A 20955-nucleotide genomic window follows, 5' to 3' on the forward strand; every position below is an offset into this window, starting at 1 on the left:
GATTTTAAATAGAAACCTTTATTTACATTATTATTAACATCCAAACACAAAAATCAGAAGAGCAGTAATACCTTACAACCAACTCTTTTATAGATCAGTCCCATGATTTTCTGTTTTGCAAAATAAAGATACAGATATTTCAAGCAATACTTATCATGTAAACTAAACTTAAATGCAATTCTCAATACTGTATGCCTTCTCCTGAGATTTTTTTAAATATTGCTCTCAGAATTCCATGTTTCATCTTGCTGTATTACTGTCATCTGGTAGTCTGCACAGAAAGTCTAAAATAAAACGTGTGCTAATTGGTACAACATTCAAATAGTTTTGTCTTACGACTGAAAAATGGTCCTGATTTGCTGACTTTAAAAGCAGTATTTTAGGCCAAGATTCAAAAAATAACACTACACATGAATTCTATAAAGACATGTTTCTGTGACCAAAAGAGTAGCAGAGACGTGTAGCATGAGGATGCTCGTGAGGCAGCACTGAGCGGAGGTGGCTGTCCTTGCTAACTGTCCTCTCACTGGTGAGAAATGGTACACAGGTTGGTTTTTAAAAACATTCAGAAAATCTGCTGCTACTGAAGCAAACCAGAATTGGCAGAGTAGATGTCAACAGCTTTCAAGGTCAGTTTTATTTCCTGCAGTAAGATTTTCAAGGATGATGTCATGTTTAGGATCAGTGCTGCCAAGGAAGATGTCATTGATGCACTTTAGAAATGCCCCTCTCCCCCCCTTACTCAAGTTTAAACTAAAAATCTTTGGATTCAGCAAAAAAGTAAGTACTGGAAAGCGCCAACATTCTAAACACAGATGAGAAAATGATGGTTCTTTCTAATATCAATCAGTCAGGTACCAGTTATACACAGATGTATAAATAGAATCACTCATTTAAAAAGAACTAGAAGGGCAGGATGTATAAATTAGTAGATAGTCTAAGAGCTCACCTGATGAAAGCAACTGGGATTTGTAGTTTCCATCAATATCATGAACAACTACAAAATATAAAGATTGTTCTACTCTGAATTGATATAAAAAGCAAGGGATTGTTGCCTTTCAGCTTCAATAGGCAGCACTTAACAAAGAGATATGTTCTACGAAATAAGAAAGATCAAAGTTGCTTAAGCTTTTAAAAGTTTTGCATTAAAAAACACATGAACTGGACTGAAGATTTCAAATAAATACTAACCCTAACCTATATACTCAGTACTAACTGCAGAGACAAGGTTGCATAAAGTAAATCGATTGAATCTACATTCCCTTTGGAACACAACTGGTTGTGTGCTAAGGATGAACTTTTGGAGCATATTTCTAGCTAAAGTTAGTTACTTTGTTAAAATGGAAGATCACTGAATATTCTGAGCAATAAACCCACCTCTTGCTTACAGGTCAGAAGAAGCAATCAAGAACTCAGATTAGGTTCTTTTACTCACTTAGGAGAAGTCAGTTTTCCATTACAAGAGAACAACAGAACAAAAGCACCACACATCTTAAGCATTCCTGGGTCATCCCTCATGGAAGTTGAGAGGTTTGACTTGTTGGAACTGCCTGAAACTGAAAAAACTCCAAAGGGCTCTTTGTATCAAGGAACCAAAACAGAGGGATGAGGGGGGACCCTATTAACAAGTAATAGGAATGCATTTGTAACCAGACTTAAATACTGATACAAGATAAACCTGCTTAGAAAATACATTCATTATGATTGAACAATCCAATGAGGTGCAGACATTTGGTTAAATAAAGCGCAGCTTGATATCCGTATAGGTGCCTTGACGTCATGTAACAACAGGTATTTGCAACAGACAAAACTTTTTTCGAAGAACATTTAGATTTCATTAAAATTGACCAAAAAAGACACAATCCCGATTCATCAACTGAAAAGGCAACACTCTAGAAAGACATGACTGTCATGACAAGTCAGAACACCTAACAATGCAGAGCCTTTTCTGTCAATTTGCCTTATGTAAGAAGAAATGCAACAAAGTGCTCACAGGTGGAGAAAGCATTTACCAACTGGTCTTTTGTAAAAAGCTATGTGTTAAAGATGGAAAAATAAATGAAGTGTTGAAGACCAAAGAGGAGAAAGATGTGGGCTAAAGTCACCCAGCTGCAAAGTCATTAAATTTAATTAAAACCAAAGAAAATTCTATTTGGACCTCAACTACACTGAGTTTACAGAAATCAATGTTGTTAAATATTTAGCTTCACAAACTCTGCAAAAATGAGTTAGTGACCTACAAAAGTCATATATATAATACATTATCTTAAAGATCATATTTACAAAATTTATTCACAAAAAGACTGCAAAACTCTGATTCAGACTGCAGTGCCTTGCCTTGAGTTTTCTGAAGTTGTTTTCAAAAGATGAAGGATTATTGCTCTAATTTCCCTACACAGAAAACATTACATTATGCAGTCTTTTCAAATCATTCTTACGAGATTGTGTTTGAGAAGGAACATGAGTACACCTTACCTTCATATTAAGTCCTTATCAAAGATATTGCATTAATCCATTATATAGTCTTTTATAAAGTGCACTCAGCTGCACATCAATATGTAAATATTAGTCACAATTGTGTTTAAATAATTTAAATTTATTACCCTCTCTTTTTACCCCATGGCTGCAATGGACAGGATTTTGGACTAGTATGTGCCAATTCATGTTGCACCAACACCTTGCTTGGGAAATCCTGACTCGGGGTAAGAGATTAAAAGCAGCATTTATATTCAGGAATTAATATAAGAGTCAAGGCTAGGAACTACATTCTCTGTCAGATACTGTTACTAGAGAAATCAGAAACTTCTTACCACTGTGACTTCTCCAGGCACTTCTGTCCGCCTGTAGTTGGTGAAAGGGCTGTGGGTAGCCACAGTGGCTAGATAAGGTAACCAGGACTCTACCCATTGTATCTACTAACTCGCCACTGCCTAATTCACAGTTCTAGAGGCAGAGCACCAAGAATATTTATGACCTTCTTTTGTACACCACGACATACAGTAATAAGAGAGACTGCTTCTACCAAAATGCATTTTTTGTAGGGTAGGGTTTTTTTTGCATTGGGTTCTTTCGTCCCTTGAGTGAACTAACTTATGACATCGTGGTGATAAACAGGAAAACCCACTTGTTTCCATAAGGCCAGGGTTAGTTGATGTGAAGAATGCGTAGCTTTGCTTTGTAATACTAGTGCATCATTAATACAGCGCATTCTTGTGTGACGAGATGGTTCTAGGTGTCAGCAGTATTTCTGTTAAAGAAAAGGAGAAATAATCACCAGAAAATAAAAAACACCTTTGCTGAAAAAAACTGGTCAACATAGTGCATTTTGAAGGGGAAAGTGCTGACAGTCAATTTCTAAGCACAAGAACAGCATTTTAGTGCTCCCCTTTGGAGATAAACCCACGGAGAAAAAATGCTGTCCCACAACCTCCTAAACGTGCTGTTTGAGTACCTTCACTGTGTGATGCATGGGGTTGGAAAATCTGGTATTTAACCTTTGTTTTTCCCACTCTATCAAAGGTATTTGTTAGATCAAAATCCTCCAATACCTTCTTGATCCCCCCAGGAGTCCTCAGATTATTTTGGGTGCTTCCTTAGACAAAATTTCACACGGTATGTTCTACTTAAATAGCTTATCTCAGTTCTACATTGCTCATCCCTTGGCATTTTCTGGAAAGATTACAGCAAAAGTATATTCAGTATTTCAGTCTTCCTTGCAGTGACTGTTTATTAGCTTATTTTTCCCCCCTAATAAGGGGCCTAAATTTTCCATGGTTTCTTCCTATGCACACACAAGGTTTTCTAAAGAATTTTAAGGGTAAGTCTCACGGGCAGTTTCTGCCAAGAGGAGAACACTGTGCTACCACGACTCTTGGTCCAACTCATGAAAGCTGTTCTACAGAGTCTTTCTTCTATATCTGCTGAAGATGCTTCTCATAATCTCCATGTTTTGCTTTCTGGGGTTTCTGGCTTACCTGGTCTGGACCCATAGGCATCCCTGACATGGGCATGGTATTAATATTCATCTGTCCCATATGGCCGCTGCTGCCATTCATGTGCATCATGCCATATGCTGCTGGATTGGCCTGATGGCTGAATTGCTGCTGGGGGAAAGAACTGCAGCACAAAAGGATAAATAAAGTTACCCTCCAAGAACCTTACACATTGATATATTGCCTTCCCTGCACCCACTGTCAATGCATGAAAGACAAAACTATTTCTACATTTGTTTCTGCCTAATACCTGTTGAATGTAGAAACAGAAATTTCCCCTCCCAAAAGGAACTCTGAATTTTCAAAAACACACAGAAGTGTGTGTGCATTTCCTGCTGTAATGACTTTGGAGGCCTCTGTTAGGCTGCACCATCCATTGTAATACTACTGACAACTGTTGTATTACCCCAGGTTATTTTTTTCATTATTCAGACTGCAGAGGTCCAACATCAATAAATGGATGTACGCATGAGACATTTAATTTCCTAAACCAGAGCAGGCTCAAGGGCAATACAGAAACCAGAGATACAATTACTTTTCTCCTCTTCTGAATCCTTTTCCTACTACAAGCTACTTAACATAGCTTCTATTTTGAACACAATCAAAGACAGTTTTTGACCTACAGGTTATAAATGTGTACTTCACCTGCTCCTGGCCATGCTTCCCGATGGCCAGCCCTTCATCTCAGGGGACTGGTACATTGTTGCTGTCTGAGGATGCTGCATCATGGGATTTTGGGAGGGTCCCATCCTTGATGACATCATTGGGTTGGGAGGGCTTGGTACTCTGGTAAATGCAGGATCAGGTTGTTGGCTCATCCCTTTAAAAAGGAAGGACAGACAAGATACTTCCGTTATCACCTAGTACTTTTAGGGTTTTTTTTCTTGCAGTGATGGGAAGGCAAAAAGGAAGTATTTTGTAAGAGTATTTTCCACATTTCAGAATTATTGGTATTTAGGTAGCTTGGATGAAGAAAGGGAAAAGAAAACCAGACAGACAAAAAAAATCTACAGTATTACTAGTACCGTAATTAGGTGGATAGGGGAATTGCTGTGGAGGAACTTGAGGCATTGGTGGGCCTGTCAAAGCACTGTCCATGCTTCCTGAGGCAGTCACATTTGGCGGTGGACTAAAGGCCTGAGGCTGCTGTTGCTGCTGCATCATCATTGCCATCCTCTGTTGTCTAAAATGATGACTTATTAGCTCCCTGTTACGCTGAGCCACCATCTGAGCATTCAGAAAACCTTGCTGCTATCCCCCAAAGAAAAGAAAAATCATATTAGAAAACACTTTTACAATGAAATCGTGTCAGAGTCAATCAAACCACCTACACCCTTCCTGAGTCCCAGCATATCCATTACCAGAACAGAAAGATAAGAAAACCCACAGCCAGAACAAAAAAACCATCAGAATATCAGACAAAGGCTTTCATTTAAGTTGCCATTAGTGCTAAACAAATGACAAAGTACATTAGCTATGACATGCTACATGGAAAAGACTATCGGCACACTCTATTGGCAGCATGCCCTCTGAAATCTCAGTGAGGTACAAACCCAACTTTTTTAATTGTACAGGGGAACAAACAAAACAAAAAAGGAATGCTGTGGAACAGTGCGAGAAGGTGCAAGTTCTAAACAGCCATGTACAAGACGTGCCTGTTTAAAAATCACTGCTTCAGATGGCTGGTGTACTTCCTTACCTGTGACCCCACCTGTGGCTGCATAACTGGTCTCATCACTGAGGTACTACCACTGACTGGGTTTTCCATTTTCATTTCAAGCGCTTGACGGGTCTGATTCATAAACTTGGAAAAAGAGATTTTTGCACTGTTAGCTTCAAAACACCAATATCTGAACAAAGTAATGGCAACTCCCCCAAAAGAGAGTCTTTACAGACCTCTTGAATCCATCAAGTGCAATGGTTAATTTTTGCCTTGCTTGATGTACCTGAAGTGCCAAGCTATTTGGTTAAGCAGCTCAAACACACACAAAAAGAAAATCCCTCCAAACAGCACAGCAGTAACTGGCTTTATTTCTATCTTCCCTTGAGATTAGTGCTCTTTAAGCACTAATATATATAGCAGGCTACCTAGTTGTTCCAAATCATGTTTGGGGCAGAAGGGTATAGCCACCAGCTTTGCCTGAAATAATAAAGTTCAGTTTCCTTCCCTCACACTCACAAAACCCCAAAGCATACAGATTGAGTCCCTGCCACAGAAAACCAGGAGAGAACACAGACTTCCCTAAGGATCAAACATTGCCATTCCATGTCACACAGCATTCTCTCAGTTTTCCAAGTTTTCTTTGTACATTGTATTGGATATCAGGACTGCATCTTCACATGGGGAAGTCAATGCATGCAGCAATTTTTTAAGCAATACTTTTACCCAGTGTTATGATCTATTCAGCTGTAACTACTCTCTCACCTTTCATCCTAAGAAAATACCCTAAAATAACAGCAAACTGAGAAATAGAAAGCAAATCTGATTTCAATAAGCCCAAATGACTGGTTAGAAAACATAGTGGAAAAGAAGCAACATTTGATTAACAGGAGAAATGCAGCTGCCCGCTTAATGGTATCAGTGAGATTCAGAAAAAACACTAAATCTGAACGTGGAGATAAAGAGATCATTCAGGGCTGCGGCGTACAAGAGAACTGTGGTAAGTAGCAGCAGTAACGTGTGCTGCAGGCACCAGTCCCCTCTGTAGCTAAGGAGACTGATGAAGGAGGAACAACTGTCCTAATAAAAGTTCTTTCACTCCTACAGCCATTAGGTGCTCAGTGTGAAAGGCACCGTCAAAATGAAAGATCCATCCTTTCAATCATCTGCTGTAACGTCAATTTTCCTACTCGTGAAGCAACACAATTCAGTGTGCACTTGATTCCATTCCGAAACAAGAAGAAAGTGTAAATGCAGGAGCAAGACGTTACCTGCTGCCCCTGAAGCCTCTGCTGGAGCTGCATGCGGAGCTGCTTTGGGGTATTGGTTCGAGGTCTCATCACGTTTGCTCTAGGATGCATACTTTGGAGTGGAAAATTGCTCTGCTGGCTCATCTGATTCATCACTGAATTAAAGGATGGCTGTTGTCCCTGAATGTTACTAAAACCTCCTGGCATTGCTGCCCCTTGCCCTTGATAGGGCTGACCATACAACGAAGGCTTCTGGTCAATCATAACTGAAGATTCCTGACCTTGAAATGAATCTTGTTTGGGTTCCAAAGCTTGTCCCTTCAACAGATACAAAAGTGTTTTCACTAGCAGTATATTTTTAAAGTAGGAATTCCTAGCGAAACAATAAAGCTAACACAGCATACAACCACCAATAGTTTCTTGGGTAGAACACAGCACGGACAGATAACTATTGGTTTTGTCTTCAGACAAGTGGAAAATTATTAATAATAATAAATTCTTTAAAACTCAGTTCTGCTGCACACTGCTTACACAGGCATATTCAAGCCATTCCACACTTTTAAACTGCTATTTGTACAAATGACAGTGTGATTTTGTGGTTTTCAGCAAGTTCCAAGTTATTCACAGAATTGCTTTTCCTTATCTGCTAGCCATGCAAATTCAAGGACTGGGGGAGATAGAAGTCTCCTACTCCCTAACACATCACTGCCAGTCAAACATCTCAAAACCCAAGCTCAGCTGACAACAGCTTACTAACGAAACCCAACACAATTCTCTGCTTACAGAATTATAATAATTTCCACCCAAAAATACCACCCTACACACAAGACATATTACAATAAACTGTCATTTTATCTTTTTGTAATGCACAAGAAAGATAATCAATACTGAGCTTGTCCAATGAAAATCACTACTCAGCGTAGATGCTTCCAAAGCCAGATTTAGGTAAACCAAGACAAAGAAGTGAGGAGACAGAGCAAAGGAGGAGGCCTTCTTCACTTTCTTTTCAAGTAACACAGTAATATGGGGTTTGGAAAATAAATGGCCAAAGTCTCTGTTTACTTACTTGGTTTACGAGATCAGGAATTCCTAAAGCTCTGTCAATTTCTTCCAGCCCCGTGACATCCGTGTTACTCAGCAAGGTGTGCAGCTGATCCAGAAGCGCCCTTTCATCATTCTGGCCTTCCATATTTGGTGCTGGACACAAGAGGTCATCCAAAGAGTTTCTAACCAGTTGTCTAGAAATATAAGAACATCCCAGCCATTATGGACTATAAAGGCAAACACATAGTTTTATACAATAATTGCCCTAGAGATGATTAAGTACTATAAACACCCAGAAGATGGAAGTAAGATTCAAGAACTTAAGTCCCTAATTCAGGTCCTACAAAGTCCACTCAACAGCCATGTACCCTTGAGCCACAGATTATGTTTTCTCCTGGCTTTTGCATGTGCCACAAAGACAATAACATATTTTCTCACTTCTTTTCTCCGTTCCTCCCTACACAAGGACTGACTCACTTTTTTAGTAAAGCCTTCATGGAGCTCGCTTAAGAGTTATCCAGTGTTACAGGGATTTTTTACAGAAGCATGTAATGACAGGACAAGGGGGAATGGTTTTAAACTGACAGAGGGGAGATTTAGATTAGATATTAGGAATTCTTCACTGTGAGGTTGGTGAGACTCTGGCACAAGTTGCTCAGAGAAACTGTGGCTTCCCCATTTTTGTGGTTTAAGCCCAGCCAGTAACTCAACCGTGCAGCTGCTCACTCACACACACACCCCCCACCCACCCCCCCACTTCTTCCTGCTCCTGAAGGGATAGGAAGAAGAATCAAAAGAATGTAACTCCTACAGGTTGCAATAAACACAGTCCAGTAACTCAGGTATAACACAAAACCACTGCTGCTACCACCAGTGATAATAATGATAAGGGAAATAACAAGGGAAGAACATAAAACTAAAAGGGGAAAAGGAAAGCAAACACAAGTGATGCACAATGCAATTGCTCACCACCCTCCGACTGACACCCAGCCCAACATGAGCAGCAATCTCAGCCTTCCAGGTAACTGCCCCCAGTTTATACACTGGACATGACGTGCTGTGGTATGGAATAACCCTTTAGCTAGTTTAGGTCAGGTGTCCTGTCTCTGCTTCCTCCCGTCTTCCACGCCCCTCCTCACTGGCATAGCATGAGACTGAAAAGTCCTTGACTGCAGTAAGCATTACTTAGCAACAACTAAAAACATCAGTGTTATCAGTGTTGTTCTCGGACTAAAGTCAAAAACACAGCACTGCACCAGCTACTGAGGAGAAAAATGACTGCTGCTGCTGAACCAGGGATACCCATACCTCGCAGTGTTCAAGGCCACGCTGGATGGGGCTTTGAGCAATCTGGTCTAGTGGAAGATGTCCCTGCCCGTGGCAGGCGGTTGGAACTGGAAGAGCTTTAAGATCCCTTCCAACCCAAACCACTGTGTGATTCTGTGATTCACAGCAGCAGCAGAAATGGAAACAGATTCTGACTCCAACCTGTTATCTCCACTGTGCATTCTTGCTGTGATTTTAAGCCCAGACGGTAACTCAGAACCACACGGCCACTTGCTCACTTCCCCCCTGCCCCCACCTTCCTCCCCCTGCTCCCAGAGGGATGGGGAGGAGAATCAAAAGAACGTAACTCCCACGGGCTGAGGTAAGAGCAGTCCAGTAACTAAGGTATAACACAAATCACTGCTGCTACCACCAACAATAATAATGACAAGGGAAATAACAAGGGAAGAGAATATAACTGCCCATCACCTGCCTACCGATATGCAGCCCTATCCGAGCAGCGATCTAGCCCTTCCGGGTAACTGCCCCCAGTTTATATACTGGGCATGATGTGCTCTGTTATGGAATACCCCTTTGGCTAGTTCAGGTTAGGTGTCCTGTCTCTGCTTCCTCCCAGCTTCCTCTCCTCCCTGGCAGAGCATGAGACTCAGAAAGTCCTTGGTCAGAGTAAACATTAATTAGCAACAGCTAAAAACACTGGTGTTATCACCACTGTTCTGAGGCTGAAAGTCAAAAACACAGCACTGCACTAGCTACTAAGAAGGAGAAAAATGACTGCTACTGCTGAACCCAGGACAATGTTAAATAATTTTCTTTTTTCTAGGTCTTAAATTCAGACAAACAGTGAACAGTGGTATTTAAACTTATTTTAAAACCCTCCCCAATTCTACCTGTTTTGTGAACCCCGCGATGCTTGCTCCATGGAAAGCATGTTGTCGGGCCATGCTCCTGGTTGGTTAGATGGTCCTGGCTGTCCATACGGATTCCCCCCCATGCCAATGTTCATCTCATTTGGCCCTGTGAGACAAAACGTGTGTGGGTTTTAACAGCAGAAGTGTCATCTTGCTCTCCCAGTGTTCCCATAAAGCACTGTGATGGATGATCACACAAACTGTCAAGCAGCTTCACAAGCTTCCCTTTAGCATGTTTTCAAGTGTATACACACTAAACTCACACTCAAGATAATTTCAGGAGTATATCAACCACAGATTTAAATATGACATTATGGATCTAAAGCTGCTACCCTGCTAGCACAGAATCCTTCAGCCCTTAAATAGGAACTTGATGGATACAGCAACTTTACATCCAAAGAAAATGAGGTTTCTGGCCAATGAAATCTGGCACTAGCAAATACACATCGTCACAGTGACACCAACATCTGGCATTTTAAATTCCAGAACAGAGAACATTGAAATAATCAGAAGGTACATAACAATTTGCTCTTCAGTAGTATGATCTTCCTGCTACCTAGACAGAGGCAAACAGCACTATGCAGGAGAGCTTGTCATCACATTATTTCCCAGTATTTGGAGAAATCTCCAGCAATAACAGTTTCTAGGAGATGAAGTTGAGGGATTCTGACTCAGTAAGGACTGCACAAATTTCTTCCTGATTTAGCCTTGCATCCACCTATCACATTGAAATAGCAAGTCTGTCTAAGAGAACTGGTACCAGCCCTGGTAGCCTTCTGTGATCAGAACAGAAAAAAAGGAATGCCTCCCTCTATTTTAGCCCTTTTGGGGCATGCTGGCAGTGGCACAACAGACAGGACAACTTCAGCTCCAGGTTAGACTGCTGTTATAATGATAAAACAGGAAAAAAACATAGACTATAAGACTCTTCATATTTTAGACATGCAGCTTATCTTCTCCTATTAAAAGTGAATATTTAAAAGAGAACCTGTATTTCTGTGTGGGTTTGTATCAAAATCTGGATACTCCATGGGAAAAGAATTTTGAAATAGTTAAAAGCTTTAAAACCCCAATTACCATGAAGTCAACATCAGAAAAACATCTATATCAAACACAATAAATTAATCAGGATTGTAGTATCTTCAAATATAATCACACATGGCATGAATCATCTGTGTGTGAAACACACAGATATCACCAGAACAAAAAGACCATCAAAAAGTCATTACATGTCCCAGTCTGGGAACAAGAACAATCTTTACCTCAAAGGCCTTTGCTGAAAAGCTACTGTTTGCCCAAAACCAAATAGATTCTGATGATGAATGCTTACTACAAAACTAATGAGTCTCTGTTAACCAGGACAGTACAACGTGAGTGAACTTACGCATGTGAATCATTTGCTGCTGCAGCATTGGTCTTGTGCCAGGCACACTGTTGGAGCGAACAGGCAGCCCCGGGATAGAGGCACCCATCGTGGGTCTGGGAAGGGCCGCGCTGAACTCAGGTCCGGCTCTCAACATCGAAGCAGAATTCGTAGGGTCCAATCTGTTCACCTTCGAGTTTGGCAAACCCCAGTCTCCTGACTGATGCTGATTCATCACTACATTCCTATTGGGAGCACTTACTGTAATGAAGAACAGAAAATACAATAATTTTCAACTACAGTACATTACGTGCTTTGGATTTCATCTATTTTAAGGAGGGTTGGGTTTGTTTTATCAACAAGGACACCTGCCAGCAACAGAGCAATTCACTGAACTCCTACAAAAGAATCTCAAGCTTGTTCTGCCAAGTTCTAAAGCATCAAACAATTGTATTACTACTTTAAAATATTAATGGCTGCCACTGTGACCTGTTCTTGCCTTCTATGTATCAAAAATGTATGTTAAATACAAACCTCAAAATAGTATAAAATAATTTAACTACTAACTGAAAGTAAAGTACTGGTAACACTACACAGCTAGTGGACAGTTCTTAAAATTTTAGCTAGGGACAATAATTTAAAAGTATTTATAAATCTCATGGTAAAAGTATTATTCTTTAAGGTTTCTTTTGACCAAAATTTGCATTATCATCCTGCACCCTTTTTTACACAAAAGCTTCTTCCTTTACAATGACACAAGCAACATTTGTACATGAGCAACCAACCCATATTTGCTCCAAAATTTTCCTGATTTTCCATCATTCTTGGACTTCCGCCCATCAAATTTTGCTTTTGTAACATGGAGAATGCATTGATGTTCCTCGCTGGAACGCTGGAGCCCACAGGGCTGTCTAAAGACATGGCTCTGCTGAAAGGTGGGCGGGTGGTCTGCATAGCCTGGGGACTCCTCATACCTGTTAAAGTATTAAAAAATGCATGCAATTATGTTTTGGATAGAAAGTACCATTAATAACTTAAATAAGTCTGATCCATTTATAGGCACAGATGTTTGACCTTAAAAGAGCCAGGAAGAGCTTCTGTATTTGATGTTCTTACTACACAAATCATACTTCAAGTACATAGTTAGGACCTTTTACAGGAAAAGCCAAATGCAGTTCCATTTGGCCCTAGACATCAAAAGACGTATTTTAAGTTCTGTAATGAAGCATGTTTTTAACATTTTGAAACACACTAGTACTACAGCCTCCTTGAGAGACAGAAAAATAACTATAGATATGAGTGGGCTGCCCAGCCTTGGGATAACAGAAGAGACAGAGACAGAAACAAGTCAAATGCTTCTGTCTGGAACAGGCTGAATCCAGACACAACATGTCCCTGAGTGGTGGGCTAATTAACCCAGAAATCATTGTGCTCCACAGCCAAAAGCTGCAGTAGTATGTGTTCATGTATCTGTTTGCACATTTTTCATTATCCATGTTTCACCTCCTTAGGTTACCTCAGCAATCTACTGCCTTATTCAATCAAGAGATGAGCATCATTATAAAAGGAAGTGACAACTGCAATGACACTGCTCTGGCAAGGTTATCATTCCCTCCTACTCAGCTTCCTACTCAGCAAGGGCATTCCTCTCAATGTTGAGGAATACTCATTAGAATTTACAGGCCACAGGTGTTTTCGCACAGCATAAGTGGGCAATCAAAAACTAAAAAAATGTTTATCCTAATGTCTTTGAGAAATCCTTGTCAGGCAAACTCAGAAGAAACCATAAAACAAGGAACTGAAGTTAATGCTATTTATTGTGTCTATAGTAGATGAGTGCTGCAAGACAATAGGACAATAGTGTACATTATTACACTATATGTAATGTGTATATATATGTATATGTACACTTGTTTCATGGCCTTTTTGCATGACATTTGTCCTTGAAGATAAAGAAGATCAAGAAAGTACTCCCTAAAGATTTGAGGATGTATTAAGTTTACATCAGGCAAGAAGAAAACTCTAAATTTAAACCCAAAGTGATATTAGATTAGTTTCCTTACCCAATGAGGCATTTCCTTGAAATAAGGCTTGCTTTGTTCCAAGGTTAGTTCCATTTGCAGACATGGCATTATTGTAAAACTCTGAACTAGTCAGATCACCTAGAATTGCATCCAAATTATCCAAGTCTCCATTCATCTGAAAAGATGCAGTAAAATAGCAAGGTTATTTACCATCATGCGGCTATCCTTCAGCTCTTATTTAGTTCCTTGCTAATCTTCAAAGATAACTGGGAGACGAGTGTTTCAGTTCAATGACAGTACCTTGAGCTGTCTCGCAATTTCCAGAGAGCTTTGGATATCATTTAGCTACACTTTTAAGATTATTTTGCTTGGCTGATTTTGAGAATTAGGAGAAACTGGAGGTACACATAAATAAAACAAAAGGCACCTCTTAATATAAACAGTTCAGTCATCACAAATTATAAAGATAAAAACACTGAGGGGAGCAAACAATGTCACAAACGCATCCTGTTAACAGAAGATTTGTGGATGTGTTTTGCATATATAGTGGATTTGTTTTGTCACTAAACAAGCTTCTCTGAACACGTTAATTTTAGATCTCAGGAGCAAGGACTAAAACCATGCATCCAGTACAATTACAGAGGAGTTAGTGACTTTTGCATCAGTGGTACTCAATAAACATTATAAAGTGTTTCATTTATAGTCAGCCATTAGCTAATATAAAAATTGTGCAGTAATTTTTATTTGCATAGTTATTACTGACTTGGGAAATCCAAGTTCTAAGATACCAGCATGTTTTCAGTAAACTCTGCCATACTGACCAGTGTTACGTACTTTGAAGCTGTTCCAAATGTTGACTAAGGAACTAAATACAAAAGAATTATTATATACACATTATAATTTGAAGAACAGCTGTGCCTAGCAAGTGTACTGCTTTTGGGAGAGTTGTTCCACGGTGGTATCGTTTGCTATATCATGACATTTCTTAGAATTGCAACTTTAGAAACACAGAAACAAATAAATACACATGTATTTACCTAAATGCTGAATATGTAAGTATTTGGAACAACATTTTCCTTCACTTCAGGAAAAAAAAAAGGTGGTAAAACCAGTGAATGAACTTGAACCAATATATGACTATTGTAACTATTACACATTTTTGTGTATTGTTTGTACTTCCAACATGAAATCATGTTTCACCTTTTGCTACTGTATTGCCTACTGAATACAGAAGCAGTTACAGCTCCATGTCCTATTAAGCCATGAAAATAAACATGTGTTATGTGAAATAGCAGGTGTTAAAGATCTGATTTTAAAGAATAATTTGCAAATATATGTTATCTTAGTCATACTATAACTTAAAGACAACATCAGTCCAGGACTGACAGGGCACATTTGGTTATATACATATCCTGTGCTTTTTCAGTTACAATCAAACCAGAGTGTATAGTTTCACACCATTTGCACAGAACTTTCTTAGAAATGCTTACACACACTTACTGAAGTGTTCTGTATTTACCCATTCACTCTAATAAGCAATTATTGGTTTGTTCGCGACTCTCATTTTACATTATACTGTACCTCCTCTACTGGTTCTGCTTTTATTTTTGTCTCTTTTTCTTGACTAGAAGTAGGAATTGTAGAACTACTGCATTGTCCCATTTTATTATCCACATTTTCTACTTTAGGCTTCAACTCCTTGGAAAGTGGATCCTTAACATCATCTTTATCTAACAGGTATCTTAGTAAAGCGTTGTTTTCCTTCTTCTTTGGGCTCAGTTGCTCCTGTTTGACAGTGCCTTCTCCACAGGGGCCTGTATTACTAGTATCATGATATGTGTCTTTACCAGTAGCTTCAGCCGTAATCTTGGCTACTTCTGCAGGAGAATTACCATTCTGCAACAGTTTATGCAAAATCCGATGCTTCTCTTGCAGGAGGGACGTGTGCATGTTTGAGGAGGAAGACACCCCTCCAGATGTTGATGAAGAAACTCCTGAAGGACTGGTAACACTGGTAGAAGATTCTTTACAGTTTGAGTCCAAAGGGGAGTTTGATGCTGTAGAATGCCCTCTTTCCTCTGATGAGCACGTGAGCAGCTGAAGCAGTTTTTTATGCCCTTTGCTTTCAGACGGTCCTCTTTGACTTTCAGATGCCTCTAGATTTCCCTCTTTACTATCTTTTTCACTAAGGAGATCCCTGCTGTTTGACTGGCAGATGGAACTTTCCACTTGGTTTTGTTCACAGTACAAACCGGAAGGGCTTTTGGAGTCCTGGGTACTTGTTTTACTTTGTGGAGCTATGCTCATGTTTGGGGAATTATCCAACTTTGGACCTGGTGAAGACAGTGTTGATAAGAGAGAATTTCCAACACCCTCACTAATGGCTTGAAGAGCACTAAGAGAACTGCTGGAGAAAGTGCTGGTGCTGGTGTTGCTGGCAGATCCCATTGGAGAGTGCATACCTGTATCACATGACAGAGATCAAATTTATTAGACTACAGTAATGTCTGTATCTACTTTTCCTTTGGACTATGTATGACTGCCACAGTGAGTTAATTATTGCCCAGAGAAGTTGTGGCTGCCCCATCCCTGGCAGTGTTCAAAGCCAGGCCGGACAGGGCTTAAAGCAACCCAGTCTTGTGGAAGGTATCCCTGTCCATGGCAGGGAGTTGAAACTGGATGAGTTTTGAGGCCCCTTCCAACCCAAACCATTCCATGATACTATGATTCTGAAATATTTTTTTACCATTACATTAGTTACACAAGGTCATACAGAACTCTTAAAAAGGATGAAAGATAGAATTCAGATAAAACCGAGAAAGGGAGATTAATAAAAGAGATTATAGCAAAAATAAAATACCTGTAACTGGAGAAAATTGGTGTGAACTCATTTTTGGACTCCCTCGATTCCTAGGAGATATCATTAGGTTCTGTTGGTTGGAAGCTAAACCAGGACTACCATGTGGTGGGCTACTTATATTTAAGCCGTAACTGTTGTTCTGGTAAGCTGAGGACTGCAGTCCAGGTCCAGAGTTCCCAGGCGCCATATTACCAGGGCCTCCATATCGAGTGTTGCTGAGCTGACCCACAGCACTGGGATCTCCCATACCATAGCTCCTGTTCTGCACTGGCATGCCTTGGCCAGGTGACATGTTCATAAGACCACCAACAGAATTCGTGTTTCCAGCCACAGGTGTTCTGACATTTTGCCCAACTGAATTAGGATTTGGCCGATATCCATTTTGTTCTCTGTAAGTTTAACAACAACCCCAGAAACCCCAAGAAAACAAATTAAAACTGTATATGGAATCAAGTGCTACAAAGACAGAAAACATAATTAAAGAATTTTACAAATATCTTTTCAAAAAGACAAGTGAGGATTCAAGCTTCTGCAGAAGCAGAACTAAGCCGTGCCACTCACCACTCGTTTATTCATTACAGAAGTGCTTGGTCTTTTAGGTGATATGGGTTACAAGTACACACAGTATCTCTTCAAAAGCCTTTCATCAACAGCCATTAGTCAAGTTTATCAATTTAAACATCTTCCTTCTACTCCCTTCCTGTGTCAAGGCATGACACCTTTCTACTGTGCACACTAATGATGCCTTGACCAATCTCAGCTGCTCATTTTTCAGCATCTGGAGGCACTTTAATGCCAGAAGAAGACAGATCTCTCCAGAGTGGCATTTCAATTATTCTTGCAATCAACAAGAACAGGTCACATGAAGTGCTATTTAAGGTACATTTGAGTCATCAATGATGCATCTGAGGGGGTTCTGTTGTCTTTTTAATTGGTCTGCAATTAAAAAGAGTAAGATAAAGCATCTAACTGAGCATTTCTATTTTCAGTGTTTCATCATTATAAATGTTAACCCAAAAGACTAATGAATACATAACACAGGCTCCATGTAGGTACTGAGGAAAAACCTCTCTTTGTGACTGTCTTTCTGCCTCACAGTTAAGTTGGAGTGTCAGTGTTAGGGTGACATTTATTTGTACGCTATGCAGCTCTGCTTCCCAAGTTACTCCCCCTCTGCTTGAGTCTTAATCAGGTAAAATATTTTTGTATCTTCAAGGTCAGATACGTTTTAAAAGCTATGATACTTAAATGAAAAAGAGATAGCACTGATTTCACCTTTGAAGAAAGTGGGTAGAGACAAATCCATGGCGGTCGTTAGTTACAGGATTTCGAAACAGTTTACTCTTTGTCTGTGCTGTCACTATAGTGCCATCCGCTAAAGAAAACCGATACAGTGGTGTTTCAGCATGACCTTGTGTGTAAGCTGCAAAGGAAATACACAAATAGAGTTCACATTTTAAAAAGCAGTAATTACTAATATGCACTCTGCAGATTGATTAACACAATCTTGTGTAGATATACTAAATAAGAAATAATTAAGCAGACACACCCAAGATACTCAGAAAAAACAAGTATTCCATGTTTTCTCCTAAATTTGGAAAGATAAAAGCAAACAAGATTATTTTGCTGCTGCAGTAAATTGTGCTCAGCATGCCCAGCACAAAAAGTCCTGCATTTGTTAACACACTCCCAAGGCCAGCTTAGCAGGTTTCCATGGCCTCTCCTTGGGAAAGTATTTTCAAGTTTAAAAGTTTTATTTTATTAAAAAAATGTGCAAATTATTGCTTTTAATCTGAGCTCCAAATTCCAGATTAATTTCGGGTTTATTTAATCAGATAAATTGAAGAACCTCCAATGGAATGGAAACCCCAGTTTCTGCCAGTATGAGTTTATTTATTATCCCCTCTACTTGAATTACTTTGTGAATCCTTCAAAAGTATCACAGATCAGAAAACTTTAAAAACATCATCTTTCTTACTGAAGACAGTGGCTGTACTTCACTTTATCTATGAAGGTTATCAAATTAGCATTACAAAATACTTCAATACAAAATCACTGGAACACTGAATGTATTTTGAACCCTTGTGTCTTGAATAAGAAAAAGGTTGTTATCATAGCGTTTAACAAAACTGTTATCACTTTTGTGACCTATCCTTTAACAAAAGAAAGAATGAATTAAATTAAAATCAAACTAATGTTAAACAAAAATACCAACTTCAAGATAATTAAGGATTAGATGCTATTACAAAAGTATAGCTGTCACTGTCATTGTTACATGCAGCTGTGGAAAAACAACTTGCTTCGGGTTCTCAGATCATGTACCTGATATTTTTCACAATAATTATCTGTAGAGACACATTAGAAAAAACAAAATAACTTTCACCAGAATTCCTATTGCTCAAGAGGACATCCTCCCTCAGCTGGTAAATATGAGTCACAGAAATTAACACGAACAAAAATATGGAAAAAGAGAACACAGGCAGAAAACAGCATTTTTGTTTTGCAGAAAAAAATGCAAGCACAGGGAACAGCAGTACAACCAAACACTCCAAACAGATCTTCACCTTCATGGTAGTGGCGTTTGTTTGACCAAGACTGTCCATCATTATGGCACAGGAACCTCTGAATACACCTACGGATTATATCTTCAAAGCCAGGTCTCATGGAAGACCGCAATGAGTTTGTATCAATGTTGACAAGTTTGCCTGTAACAGGAAAGAAAATACACACATTAAACTCCTTATGTCTACACCAATCCTTTTGTATGAATGTGGTATGTTTCAGAAGGCTCCAATTTCACCTTTTTAATTGTTCATGAGTCAAACACCAAATCTTGAATATGCAGAAGTTACACTTACGGATTACCTGCCATATGAGAATATGATGCTGCTTGTTAAAACATCAATATTCAAAGGGATTTAGAGTTAGAAGAAGTTAATCATCCACAGGTTAATGCCAGAGCTTTAGAAAACAGTAGCATTAGTGTCTGGTTACAAGGCACCCAAAGGATGCATACAGTAAGATTTTTGAAAATCCTGACCAACTACATCCACAGTGAACATCAATAAACACTACCTGGCATCTGGAAAAGCCCCATCTACAATATATTCTTTCACTTTAAACTGCATAAAACACTTTAAACATTAACTCATGCACTGTACAAAAATACAAGCATTCAGTTATGTTTTAAAATATTTCTTATGCGTAAAGGAAAGCACAATGACAACCATTTCAAACACTGCCAAGTTAACACACAAGCAATGCTTTGTACCAAGCTGTCAAATAACAGCATGCTAGCACACAGTCAGAAAATGCATCCCACTGCAACATGGCATATTGCAAAAAACAGGTGGGAGTTTTCAGTCCAAATTCTGATAGTCACTACAGATAGGCAATTCATTGGCATACTTGATTTATTGAAAAAAAGAGCACACGGACAAAACCAGATGCCTTCCTACCTTCATCTTGGGTATATTTCTCACCTGAAAGATCATGTCTTGTAATAAAGCTCTCTGGATTTGTTGGAAACACCCTTTCTGCAGTTGTGATACGACGTGCCACACAAATCATACAGGACTGCAAATCTGTAGTTAAAAAAGAATGTTTCTTCTTTCATTTCTTTCCTGGTTTATTCTATTAAAGCATACAACAAAATAGCTGAACTGTCCTTTATTGTTAAAATGTAAGTATAGGCAATCAGAACTGAAGTTTTTGCATTCTATTCCTGCTTACATAAAAATGGATTGCAGATACCATAACACAACAAATACCGAAAAGCTTCACTCAAAGATCTCTTTTCTGCACATTGATTCCATTAAATTTCCTACCTTCCCCCTCTTCCATCATAGCTCTTGGCTGAGATAAAGCAAAACACTGCATTGTTTCATATCTTTGACGTACGTCCTGGTGGCTGCCTACGTCTTCCAAAAGATCATGAGAGGTTTTCATCATCATTCGGCAATTGAAGGTATGACTCTTCTGTCTAGGTGTTTCATTGGTCCAAGCAACTCCATTAACTTTGAAGAACACAAAGAATTTATAAAGATTTTCACATAAAGTAATTTTATAACTGACTTTTCTTAATCTAGATGCCTTGTTTCTATATTAGAGAGATTAAAGACTATTTTAAGATGCTTTATCAATATAACACCAGTTTAATACCTTGGTATAAAATAGCAGTATCAAGAACAAAATAAAACAACCCTCTTCCCCTTAAATGACAGTTTCAGTCCCTTGAAGAAGAGCTGAAAAGTCATTCACGTATTTACAAAATAAGCAGTTCCCTCAGCTAGTCTTGTGGCATTAGGAAATATATTCCTTTAGTATCCTTGGTTTAAGTTACAGGTAAACAAACTGCAAAGGCTAAAGTACAGCATGAATTTCCAGCACATTTATTTCTGGCGGTAACCTGTAGTAAGACAACAGTAATATTTTTCAATATTAACATATTTTTGTAGTCAAATATTCTTAGTACAAGTCACTTGTTTTGAAAGGTTATCCATTATTTTTTCCTCTGCAGTTGTTTTCAAACACCCTAGTAACAGTGTAGTAAGTCAACTTTTAT

General features: G+C 39.1%; 1 protein-coding gene across 1 annotated transcript in view; it reads right to left on the reverse strand.

Annotated features, from left to right (window-relative positions):
• NCOA3 (nuclear receptor coactivator 3) overlaps nt 1-20955 on the reverse strand; it is an 83327-nt gene continuing 62372 nt past the window's right edge. Inside the window, exons 8-24 of the mRNA XM_061375387.1 lie at nt 20219-20407; nt 19874-19975; nt 18956-19096; nt 17667-17814; nt 16392-16780; nt 15113-15993; nt 13571-13706; nt 12293-12481; nt 11529-11768; nt 10124-10250; nt 7969-8140; nt 6924-7220; nt 5692-5796; nt 5018-5243; nt 4638-4812; nt 3975-4116; nt 1-3247 (exon numbers count right to left, since the gene is read on the reverse strand). Of these exons, the coding sequence (XP_061231371.1) occupies nt 3236-3247; nt 3975-4116; nt 4638-4812; nt 5018-5243; nt 5692-5796; nt 6924-7220; nt 7969-8140; nt 10124-10250; nt 11529-11768; nt 12293-12481; nt 13571-13706; nt 15113-15993; nt 16392-16780; nt 17667-17814; nt 18956-19096; nt 19874-19975; nt 20219-20407 (3671 nt within the window). The 3' untranslated portion in view covers nt 1-3235. The remainder of the gene's footprint in view (nt 3248-3974; nt 4117-4637; nt 4813-5017; nt 5244-5691; nt 5797-6923; nt 7221-7968; nt 8141-10123; nt 10251-11528; nt 11769-12292; nt 12482-13570; nt 13707-15112; nt 15994-16391; nt 16781-17666; nt 17815-18955; nt 19097-19873; nt 19976-20218; nt 20408-20955) is intronic.

The sequence above is a fragment of the Neopsephotus bourkii genome, unplaced genomic scaffold, assembly GCF_033783945.1.
Source record: "Neopsephotus bourkii isolate Nb327-2 ecotype Australia unplaced genomic scaffold, CSIRO-AGI_Nbou_v1 NB_1663, whole genome shotgun sequence".
In the NCBI taxonomy this organism is placed as follows: Eukaryota; Metazoa; Chordata; class Aves; order Psittaciformes; family Psittacidae; genus Neopsephotus; species Neopsephotus bourkii.